This window comes from Chaetodon trifascialis, chromosome 13, assembly GCF_039877785.1.
Source record: "Chaetodon trifascialis isolate fChaTrf1 chromosome 13, fChaTrf1.hap1, whole genome shotgun sequence".
Lineage (NCBI taxonomy): Eukaryota > Metazoa > Chordata > Actinopteri > Chaetodontiformes > Chaetodontidae > Chaetodon > Chaetodon trifascialis.
The window spans coordinates 2,025,220-2,037,990 of NC_092068.1; the positions used below are offsets into that span (position 1 = coordinate 2,025,220).

The 12,771-nt window shown below is 43.4% G+C and overlaps 1 protein-coding gene across 1 annotated transcript in view; it reads left to right on the top strand.

Annotated features, from left to right (window-relative positions):
- ncapd3 (non-SMC condensin II complex, subunit D3) overlaps window positions 1–12,771 on the top strand; it is a 46,889-nt gene that overhangs the window by 12,426 nt on the left and 21,692 nt on the right. The window contains exons 13-15 of the mRNA XM_070978031.1: window positions 4,236–4,328; window positions 12,182–12,255; window positions 12,419–12,553. Coding sequence (XP_070834132.1) covers window positions 4,236–4,328; window positions 12,182–12,255; window positions 12,419–12,553 — 302 coding nt within the window. The remainder of the gene's footprint in view (window positions 1–4,235; window positions 4,329–12,181; window positions 12,256–12,418; window positions 12,554–12,771) is intronic.

Sequence of the window (12,771 nt, forward strand, 5' to 3'; positions counted from 1 at the left end):
AGAGCGCAAGGCGCTCGAAGGACTTCATGACCACAGAGGTCAGGGCGATGGGTCTGAAGTCGTTAAGTCCTGTGGTCCTTGGCTTCTTGGGAACAGGGATGATGGTTGAAGACTTGAAGCAGACTGGCACATGACATGTCTCCAGTGAGGTGTTAAAAATGTCTGTGAACACTGGAGACTGCTGATCAGCGCAGTGCTTCAAGGCGGATTGGGAGACAGAATCCGGTCCAGCTGCTTTCCGGGGTTCTGTCTCCAGAAGAATTTGTTGACATCCCTCTCATGGATGAAAAGAGTCGTCACTGAGGTGGGTGGGGAGGGGGAGGGGGGACCTTTAAGGTGGGCATTGGTGGAGGTGACTGGAGCTGGAGCTGTTGGGAGGTGTCGTGGGGGATCATTGCTGGACTGTCCCTTTGTCTTTCAAAGCGGCAGTAGATCTCATTCAGGTCGTTGGCGAGGCGTCAGTCGTTGATGGAGTGGGGGGCTTTAGGCTTGTAGTTGGTCATGTGCCTGAGCCCTTTCCAGACAGATGCAGAGTCGTTAGCTGAGCACTGGTGTTTGAGCTTCTCAGAGTACAGTCGTTTAGACTCTTTGGTCGTTTTCACACCTGACCAATCGGACTCACTTCAATTGGGGAGCTGAAAGTCACAACATTGTTGCATTTATCACTTGTTTTGGTTCTGCTTTCACACTGATTTCTAAAGCGCACCGAACTTCCTGAGCAGCATCATGTGGTTGAAAGGGGCGCTCGTCGATTGGACAAAGTAGGAGGGGAAATCCCTCCCTCCCGGCCGGAAAAACAACAGTGAACACAACTGTTCGTATAATGCTATCGTAGCTTGACGATCTAACATGTGGCAAGATATGAGCTCAGAGTTTAAGGACTGTGACTGTTGGTAGTTGTGATTTGCTTTTGTTTAAATATGCCAAATTGTGAATTTATGGCTTATTGCTGTTCAGACAATAGAGCTAAACTAGCTAGCAACTGCTAATGTCAGCGGTCACTTGTTGCCATAACAACAGTAAGCATTCACGTAAGGACTATTGAGCTGTAAAGAGAGATGCAGAATCAAGCTATATTATAAATACAGATGAGATACGTTGTATTTTAGCATGCATATGCACTGCGTATAGCGTCACTACGTACATTTGATCCTGTGTTTGGTCCAGTGAGCTTTCACACTGCATACAAACCGAATCAGAGTTCACTTGCAAGTGAACCGAGACCCACATTTTCAGGCGAACCGGAGTTCACTTGTTTGGTCCGCACCAGAGTTCGGATGAGCTTTCACATCTGTCCAAACGAAGCGGACTATCCGAGGACACGAACTCTGGTCCGTTTAAAACGGATCAAACAGCTCTGGTGTGAAAGTGACCTTTCACTGCCTTGCTAAACTTGTACTTGGCCTCTTTGAATCTGTCTTTTGTCCCCTTTGCCAACCTTAGCTGTCTGAGTTTGGCTGTGAACCAGGGTTTGTCATTGTTGTAACTCACCCTGGTTTGTGATGGAACACAGCAGTCCTCATAGAAGCTGATGTAGGATGTCACAGCCTCTGTGTACTCATCTAGACTGTTGGTAGCAGTCCTGAACACATCCCAGTCAGTAGAGTCCAAACACGCCTGGAGATCCTCCACAGCTTCACTGGTCCACTTCCTTGATGTGCTCACTGCAGGTTTGCAGTGCTTTAGCTTCTGTCTGTACGCAGGAATCAGGTGGACCATGATGTGGTCAGAGTGGCCCAGTGCGGCGCAGGTGACGGCGTGATCAGCATCACTGACAGTGGTGTAGCAGTGATCCAGAATATTCTCCTCTCTGGTCGGGCATTTACTAAACTGTGTGTATTTAGGGAGTTCGTGAGTGAGGTTACTTTTGTTAAAGTCACTAAGGACAATAACTAAAGAGTCCGGGTTGGTTCGCTCCACACACAGTATCTGGTCGGCGATCACGCACTGTGCGTCCTGCATGTTGACCTGCGGCGGGATGTAGACACCAACAAGAATGAATGAAGTAAACTCACGGGGTGAATAAAAAGGCTTACAGTTAATGGTAAAAGATTTCAGGTCAGGAGAACAGTGCTGCTGGATCAGTGTCACGTCGTTGCGCCAACCACTGTTGATGCAGAAACAGATTCCTCCACCTTTAATTTTGTTGAAAGTTCCGCATCTCTGTCCACACGGTAGAGTTGGAAGTCTGCCAGCTGCAGCGCAGAGTCCAGTATTAATCCACGTCTCCAAGAAGCACAAAACTGCAGATGAAGAAAAGTCTCTGTTTTTACCCAACAGCAGTTACAATTCCTCCAGTTTGTTGGGCAGTGAATGCACGTTAGAGAGAAATATTCCCGGTAACGCTCTGCGTAGTCCACGCTGGCGAAGACACACGAGTGCACCGGTCCGTTTTCCTCTCCTCCGGCGTTTCGCTGCATGAGCAAAGGTGAGCGCACCTTTGACCAGGGTGTCCACAATTTCCAGTGTTGGGAGCAGAAAATTAGGAAATAAATGCTCTGATGTTGTTACCCTGATGTTCATGAGCTCTTCTCTGGTGAAAGAGCTCCAGGTACCATCACAAAAAACAGAATTAAAACAAAGAACAAAACAAAACAACGTGCCATCTTGATCTCTAGGTAAGGTGAGGCACTGGGACACTTTGGAAAGGCGGGGAACAGACAAACCACGGTTCGATGGTTGGGGAGTTGGAAGCAGGACACAGGCAGAGTGAAGTCAGAAGTGAATAGCCACAAACGGGCATTTATTGATAATTTTCTTTTCCTTTCAAGTTTCTTTTCTTTAATATTCAGTTTACAGGAAATAAGTTTGCATGTGCTGTAACAACAAAAGGACCAAAAATATCCATCAGAAATAATCACTTAACTACCATGGCAGCATTAACATAAAATTAATTTACCAAGAATAAGTCAATATATTACAAATTAAATATTTACATGTTTAAATTTTAACTAGTTCTGGTTACCGGCATAGTGCCCATGTTATTGCTACTTGCAACACAAACAATACTCATGATAATGCCATGCTCGCAGCTACTTCAAATTGCACACAGATGTCAGAGCCCATCATCAAAGGCAGGAGGAAAGGGAAACACTCATGTCAAAGGCGCACACAGGATTATTTTCATGGGCCAGGAGATAGGAGAAGTGTTGGGATCTCGGCCAAACAATCCGGATGCAAATGGTAGCACATTGCACCCAGGTATGTTATATTGTGTTCCTAATCAGCTGATCCTCATCAGGTGTGTGCATTACTCTGCGTGAGTGGTAGCCTGGTTGCATGAGTGCATTTGGGGCAGGGAATGTGAAAGCAGCACAATGGCATGGGCTGGTCAACCAGGAAGTGAGTGAGGATTTTGTACAGTAGGCAAAATTGTAGTTAAGCTTAATCAGTTATTGTTGTTCAGGCAGAAATTCTTAATATAATTTACGAGAAAAGGGATTCAGATTATAAATTAACAATAATGCAAACAGTTATTTACATAGCACTTGCCAAGTGCAAAATAAAATTCAATGATTGAAAACTATTATTATTAATATTATTAATAATAATAATAATAATAATAATAATAATAATAATAATAAAAAGGTAAGAAATAAAAAAACTGTTAGAGGAGATAGTAGGCAAAGTGGTGGCATTAAAACATCTAAATGTTATGCCTGTATACTCTTAACTCAGACTTCCACAGAGAAGAACATGTTTGTATGCTATGATACCTGTCATACCAGGTAGATCGTCAATGAAATTGCTCTGGAATGCTTCTGGAAAATGATCTCTTGCAAAGAGAGGGAACCCTCACCATCTGAGCTTCATCAGGGCAGAAACAGTAAAAACTGATTCTTGATGACTGAAATTATGAAAATTAAACCAAAGTTGTAACATACCAGTGTTAGTCAGTACAATTGTTATTATTGTTGTTATCCTAAGTAACAGGGACACTGTTTATGGAAAGAGATGTTGCTGAGTACCAAAAACTAAATGCCATTCATGTCCTCCAGGACCAGCAGCAAAACCTTACAAAATGAAACTAAAGCTATCTTCATAGATAATGGATATTTCACTAGCTGGTTAAATGTGTTTCTAATGGAAGTAAACAGGGCTTACAGTCTGATCAAGCATTCAGTGCTAGCTCTTGGCACTTTTAACAGTGTGCTACAGATACAATTCAGTGAGATGATGTGCGATACCCAGACCTGTTTCACAGTAGTTTGTTATGTTGTAACTTTGTGTTCCAGGAAGTCTCAGTTCTCAGCAGACTCAGAAAACCTTCCGTACTCTACCGTTCAGGACTGTGGAGATCAGCACCACTGACAGCTCCAGCTGTGACGGTGAGACAAACAAACCTCAATGTGTCAATCAAATGATTTTCATAATGTGCATTGGGTATTGTGCAGCATTTTGTAAACAGATGTGCAAGTACAAGTACTATACCAGTGGTTCTCAGTATGTGGACTGTGGTCTGGGTCTGTACCCAGACACAATCCTATCTGGACCTGGACCTATAACTGGTAAATGGCTGAGAATTATTATATTTTGCTGGAGTATTTTTGTTTTAAAGGGGACATGAAAAACTTAACAAAGTTTCCAAAAATTAATGCAAGGTTTTCCACACTAAAGCATTAGCCAATGCCTAACATTATTAATAAGTTGTAAGATAAGAAATTAACTCCCAAACTTTATGTTGTCAAACAAGGCCACAGCTATATTGTCTTGGCATAGAGCGTGATGTCACGAGGTTGGTTGGATCGAGGTCTTTCAATGCTCCACTGGTGACAACAGTGACAAAATGGAACCACAAAGAAAGAAGAACTGCAGAGGAGGTCATTTTTGTATCGCTCCAGGCTGTAGCAGTGAATTCTACAGAGTAAAAAAACAAGGCAAGACTGTACATTTTCATGTTTTGCCACTAAAGCGGAAATCGGTTCTCCATCGGTGGCTAGCTGCTCTCAAACGCCGAGTCCCCCTCTCAGTCCCGCAGCTAGGGTTTGCAGCGAGCACTTTGTAAATGAGGACTACATTGAAGGGAAGGCTTTTGAATCAGGTGTCCTAGTGACTCGTAAAACAAAGCCAGAAGCTGCTCCATCTGTGTTTGGTTTTTCATCTTACAGTGTAGGGTCCACAGACTGCCCGACACAATCTGGCACAGCAAACAGGCGGCTGTGCGCCGTAAGCCAAGAGCACAACACCGTGCCGTTGTGGCAGAGCAGAGAGGGATAGGTTAGCTGGTGGAGATCGCTAGTACCATGCACAACTGATCAATCTCTAGTCATACATTTAGGTCAAACCGAAACTGGCTGCAGTGGCTAGAGCATGCACTGTCTTGTGTGCGTGTGGTTTGTGCGCGGACGACACCATCTATTAGTCAGAACCATTACATCGTTAGCTGTAGAGCCGGTGCGTTTACGGCACAGCTAAAAATAAAAAAGCTTGCTATCTACAATATAATTTGCCTTTTTATGATTTGTCTTTTATTCCTGCTAACACTGAGTAATTTAAATGGACCACGGATACAAGCAACACATTTTTCCACTGATGGCAGGCTTAAAAAAAATTACTGTGGCATAGTATTTACATAATAACTACAATGATAATTTTCGCTTCATTTTCCAAAATAATAAACATCAAACAATCAATTCATATAATTAATAAAACACTCATTCAAGATTCTAGATTACTTTATTTTTCCCATACATATAAAACAACAGTTAAAAACTATTTTCAATTCATGTTAAATTTCTTGTGAAATTTGCAAATAGTTAGAGACCCACTCAGTCTGCGATCAGTGTACATTGCCTCATCTCCTCAACCATCACGTCATCTGCAGCCACAGGATGCACATTTCAAATCTGCCATCCACGTAGTTGATTCCACACCATTCCTCAGTGTCGGGGTGACAGGACGCTGCCAAGAACACAAAGTACCTGTAGTATCATGTGAAAAAAACCACAGGTGCGCTTCCTTTGCATCCTAGAGGGATGAGAAAGTAAGCTATGGTTAGCTAGCTTACGCTCTTTTTAGCTAGTAAGTTAGCTAAGTTAGCTTTACTAGCAAGCAAGCAAAGTTTAGTTATATAGCACTTCTCAAAGACAATGGTCACAAAGTGCTTTTCATTTACACAACATTAAAATCAAATATGTATACGTACAACAGTCATGTATACATACAATCATATATAGCACCACAAAATAAATAAATCAATAAAATAAAATAAAATACATATATACATAAAATACACATAAAATATACAGACATACAAGAAGAATTAAGAAAGATGCCTGTCTGAATAAGAGGGATTTTAAGTGTTTTTTAAAGCTCTCCACAGAGTCAATACATCTCAACATAGCTGGAAGGCTGTTCCAGAGTTTTGGAGCGGCACACTCAAAAGTACGATCACCACGAGTTTTGAAATTAGTTCGAAATTAGGAACACTTAGCAGACCCGTGTTAGATGATCTTAATGCTCGGCCCGTGGTGTAAGGGTGCAGGTAGTTACTGATATATTTTGGAGCCTGGCCGTGTAGGGCTCTGTAAGTAAGCACTGTGATTTTAAATTGATTTCTAAATTTGACTGGTAGCCAATGCAGTTCTGCTAAAATAGTGGTGATGTGACACCATTTACTAGACCGGGTTAAAAGCCTAGCAGTCAGCAGTGAAATGAGGATCTGTTGAGGCAGGTAAAAAGGGAGTTACAGTAGTCTAAACGTGAGGAAATAAAGGCATGAATTAACTTCTCCAAATCATTTATTGAGACAACGGACCTTAATTTAGCTATGTTTCTTAAATGAAAGAAACTAGATTTAGTCAGTGCCTTAATATGAGCATCAAAGCTCATTGACTGGTCAAAAATTCTACCAAGGTTTTGCATGTTTCACAAGTAGAAAGGGATAGGGCACCAAGTTTCTCTTAAATAGGGACTTGACATTTATCAGGGGCAAAGATCATGACCTCAGTCTTATCATTCAGCTGAAGAAAGTTATTTGCCATCCACTGCCTAATTTCCCATAAACATACATTTAACATAGATAGGTTGTCAATCTCAGCAGGTTTAAATGAGAAGTATAGTTGAATGTCATCAGCATACAGATGGTAGGAGATGTTAGGGAAAGAACTAATAATTAGACTGAGTGGAAGCATATAAATAGAGAATAAAATTCGTCCCAAGACTGACCCTTCAGGAACACCACATGCCAGCACAGCAGCGTCTGAAGTAAAACCATTAGCAGAGACAGCGAGTGTTCTATCAGCCAAGTACAATTTAAACCACTCTAATGCAATACCTGAAATGCCCACTAGGTGTTTTAGCCTATGAATTAAAATTTGGTGATCCACAGTATCAAATGCTGCGCTAGATCTAATTAAATCAAAACAGAACAGTGACCAGTATCAGCAGCCGTTAAAATGTCATTAGAGACCTTAAGAAGAGCTGTTTCAGTGGAGTGGAGTTTGCGGAATCCTGATTGGAAATTGTCAGCTATATTGTGCAAATCAAGAACCCGAAGTAGCTGTTTTTCAATAACCTTTTCTAAGACTTTGGAGATGAAAGGAAGTTTTGATATAGGTCTATAGTTCTCTGGCAAGGATGGGTCTAGGTTTGTTTTTTTAAGCAGGGGGTGAACTATAGCCTGTTTAAAATAACTGGTAGTTTAGGAGGACTTGGAGAGACAAGAGAGTTTATGGTGTCGAATAAAATTTTGGATTCCTTTTGCTTGTTGAGATGAGTTTGGAAAAGTATGAAGATCTGGCTTCCATCACCATATTGTTAAAAGTATTTATGAGGTCTTTGAGGTATAGCCTGTGCCCTTATAATTTAGTGGCCTTCCACAGGCGTTCTATCTTCCGACATTTGCACATAAAACTCCTGATATCTTCATTAATCCAGGGAGATGGGTTTATATAGTTACTCTTACTGGACCTGAGAGGGGCCACTTTATCTAATATTGCAGAGCAATGACTGTTAAAAGAATTGAGCAAAACCTCCACATTACCATCCATTAAAATGTTGCTTTTGGACAGCTGAGAAAAGTTAAGAATCACAGCCTCATTAATAAATCGAGTATGCTTTGTGTGCAAGGAGGGTTGAGACTCCAATTTAAAACATAGATTAAATAAAATACACTTATGGTCACTGACAAATATGTCTTTTGGACAGTCCAGCTGAATGCCAACACCATGTGTGAGAACAGGGTCCAAGGTTACAAATGTGGCGCTAGCAAGGTAATGCCACAATAAACCTAACGTTACCACACTGGTACACTTACTGGTGTGACATTAGCCAGCCAGTCCACTAGCTAGTTAGGGTGTGGCGTTACGCTACATGAGTTCGCTGTGGCATTACGGCTACACAAGTAAGCTAACTAGCCAGTGAGCTGGTTGACTAATGACATGCTAGCAGGTTTACAATTGTGGCACACAAGTAAGTTAGCATCATTAACCTGCAATTTCGATGAGGACATTAGCCAGTGAACTATAATGCTGGCTAGGGCAGACTGTATTCTGGACATAATGATCTTTCAATCAGTCAAACCTTTCCAGCTCAGCAACTAATGTTACCGTTAAATTACCTGTTGTTAATGGGGTGTACCACGGTCGCGGCACGGACGTCTTTCAATAAAAGCATGGCCACTTCCAACACTTCCCTCTCGCAGCAGAGCATCTGGTAGGTGCGGAATAAAATGATGCAGGGACATTATAGATGTGACTTCTTCACATCCATGCTGTGAAGCGCCCTTCACAGCATGGATGCACGGAATGCTGCTTTAGATTAATGACAAAATAAATTAGTAATAAAATCAAAATAAACAATTAATGTCGATTAATGTACACTGTCCCTATATACATACACACACACACACACACACGCACACACACATATAAAATAAATAAATTGAAAAGTAACCACGCACAAACCTGGTCTGCCGTGGAGGAAAGACTGACCATGGATGGGTCAAAAAGCGGGAAAGAATTTCACAATTGCATGGCATGTGCAGTTTCCGCCCCTCAACTATGCATGTTGTGTGTAATGTGACGAATAAAGGAATTCTTAACTTAACCACGTCCATCATCAGCTTGTGTCCTGGTAGTCATAGAAGCCTCTGCTTCTCTTTCAGCATATGGTTGGCTGTGGTGCTTCATCTGAAGAAGTTCACAATGCGTCTCACTCTTCCCAACAGGCGTGCGACTGCTGTGATTCTGAGGGCACATTGTGCATCCAGATTAAGGGTGTGTGCGTAATGTTTTACATGAAGTGTGAACGCTGCGTCCTCAGCTGCTACTGTCATATTGCCGGGTTGTCAGTTACAATTACTGGATGCTTCTCTGTGATTCCCCACTCAGCGAGGGCCTTTCACAGAAATTCTGTCAGGTTGTGTCCGATGTGGCTCTCGGGCATGTCCCTGGTTTGTAAGACATAGCTAACAAGCTCCCATTCCTCGTTCATAAAGTGGGCCATGACGGTGACATATGCTTCCGTTGTTCACGAGGTCCACCCGTCGCACGTCGGGGCAACTCTCTCCACGCTGGCCAGGGAGGCTTTGATGTGTGCCTTTGTCTCAGCGTATAACCTGGGAACGCAAACCTTAGTGAGGTGTTCGCAAGTTACAATAGGATAGTGGGGCTCCATCGCGTTCACCATGCGCCTAAAGCCGGCGTTTTCCACCACTGAATAATGTCTCAAATCCTGACAAATAAAGTAGGCAATGGACTCTGTAATTTTCTGCGACTTCGGTGAAGTAGATGGGAACTTATGACAACAACTGCCTTCACTGTCCAGCGTGTTGTTTCAGGTCGTGCCGCAGCTTCTTGGGATCGGTCTCAGTTAGCATTACCTTGTCCGGGTGCTGACGTTTTAGGTGGGCTTGCAGGTTGGTGGTATTTCCAGAGTACTTCACGTTTGTGTGACACAGCTTGCAAGCCGCCATACTTTTGTCTAAATTGTTGCTTCCCTTTTTGTTTTTAAAACCAAAATGCTCTCACACATCTGCTTTAAAGCATGCAGGCGCTGGATTTATACTCGCCGTCTAACTGGAAGAGAAAGACATCGGCATCTGGGTAACTTGCTAGAAATGCTCTACAGTGACACTAGCAGCTGGCAGACCTAATTGCTCTTCCTGCAAAGTGCGGGACACGGGGGATTTGAATGGGGCTTAATGTATCGATACTCGTGGCTGAAAAATCGATACTCTCTGGAGAAACAAAATATCGATATAAATCGCAGAATTGATAGAATTGCTCAGCTCTACTCCCAGCCCCTCATCTACATCCCAAGACACTCAGCCCCCCTGCTCCAACTTGTCTCTCACACCTCTCCAGGTGAGAAATCAGCTCAGGAGGTTAAAGGCCTCAGTCCCAGGCTCCTCAGATCCTGCTCTGATCAGCTGAGCGGGATCATTGGACATCTGTTCAACCTGAGTCTGAGACTGGGAAGGGTGCCACGCCTCTGGAAGACGTCCTGCCTGGTACCTGTGCCAAAGACCCCACATCCCAAGGACCCTAGCTGCTACAGGCCGTTGGCACTAACATCACACCTCATGAAGGCCCTGGAGCGGCTGGTCCTTGCCCCCCCCCCGTAGAGCTTGTCCATGGACCCACTGCAGTTCGCATACCAGCCTGGCATTGGAGTGGACGATGCCCTCATCCTCCTCCTCCATCGAGCCCTGTCTCACCTGGAGTCACCTGGGAGCTCTGTTCGGGTCCTTTTCCTGGACCTCGGCAGTGTTTTCAACACCATCAGGCCAGCCATCCTAAAAGACAAGCTGGTGTGTTCGGGGGTGGACCAACACCTCACATGCTGGATAGTGGACTACCTCTCCAACCACCCACAGTATGTGAGGACACGGGACTGTGTGTCAGGGACTGTCCTCTGCAGTGTAGGGGCCCCCCAGGGAATGGTACCGGCACCGTTCCTTTTCACCCTCTATACGGCTGACTTTTCCCACCTGTCACCCAGCTGCCACCTGCAGAAGTTCTCTGATGACTCTGCCATTGTCCGCCTCATCACAGATGGGGACGACAGGACATATCCAGGATTTTGTGGACTGGTGCCAGCAGAACCACCTCCTGATTAATGCTGGAAAAACCAAGGAGCTGATTGTGGACTTCTGTCGGCGCCCGTATTCTCCCCCATCTCCAGTGAACATCCAGGGAAGCGACATTGAGATGGTGATATCTTATAAGTACCTGGGTGTTCATCTGAACAACAAACTGGACTGGACTCATAACACCACTGCACTTTACAAAAAAGGACAGAGCAGACTCTATCCGCTCAGGAGGCTGAGGTCTTTTGGGGTGCGTGGGGCACTCCTGAAGACCTTCTATGACTCTGTTGTGGCCTCTGCCATTTTCTACGGTGTAGTCTGCTGGGTGAGCAGCATCACAACAGCTGACAGGAAGAGGCTGGACAAACTCATTAGGAAGGCCAGCTCTGTCCTGGGTTGCCCTTTGGAACTGGTGGAGGAGGTGGGGGAGAGGAAGATGACAGTCAAGCTGTCCTCCATGACAGTCAATGACTCCCACCCCCTCCAACATACACTCACCGCACTGAGGAGCTCCATCAGTGACAGGATGCTATGACCAAAGTGTGTGAAGGAGTGGTATCACATGTCATTCCTTCCTGCAGCTGTCAGACTATACAACAAAAACTGCTTAAAAAAAAAAAAGTAATCTGCAAATTATCTGTAAATCATCTGTAAATTATCTGGGCAATAATCTGGGCAATAATTGGTGCAATCTATCCTGTACATGACAGTCTGCAAATACAATTTAAGATAATGTTTATTTTTATTACACTCTTTTGCATATACTTATTGTTTTTATTTATCTATCTAACTAATGTATCTTTTACTGATGCTGCTGTAAATTGGAATTTCCCCTTGCGGGACTAATAAAGGTATATTGAATTGAATTGAATTGAATTGAATTGAATTGAATAAACAAAACTAAGAGGCCAATATGATCGGTCCACCAGAATCCTAACACATTCATTCACTGTCCATCAACGTGCTAACAACTTTTACCATTGATTTTGGTCAACATAAAAAACCATTCACTGATGAAGAGGTTGTCAGGGAGTGCATGAGTGCAGTAGCCAAAACCTTACAATATTTTGTGGAATCAACATTTCCTCAACAGTACACTCAAGATCTGAGATTGACTCAGAGAGACATGTTATTGTTTTTTCAATGCAGCAAAAGAGAACCTGGCTCTTCTTCTGCGCCGTGTAGAAGACTCGAAGAGTAACGTGAGGAAATCAGCACTGCAGGTATCAGACTACGACATTTTTCTAAGCCAAATAATTACACTTAGAGTACACTAACTGATAAGTCATCAGTGGGCATTTTTACCCTGGCTTTCTGTCCTGTATGTGGTAAACCAAATTTGGCACAGATGACCTTTAACCTCCATGCTCTGCCATCTCTACACAGGCTCTGGTCAGCCTCCTGAGACATAACGTGATCCCCATGAGCATGGAGAACTTAGCTACACTGTCTGAGCGCTGCAGAGACCCGGCTGTATCTGTGAAAAAGAAGGCCCTGCAGTGTGTGGGAGAACTGCTCAATGTGCGTCTTGCTGCTGCTCGTAAAAAACTGACAGGGAACGTAGAAAAAGACAAGCAGTGTGAAATAGACAAGTAACATTTGATTTTTCGCTTACTGCTTAAAGTAACATTTTACATGTTTAATATGTCTCAACAATGTAGTAACCAGAAAGAAAGGAACAAATGCATCATATATTTTACAATACACAATTTAAAAAGTTTTCCTATTACTTTCTCTCA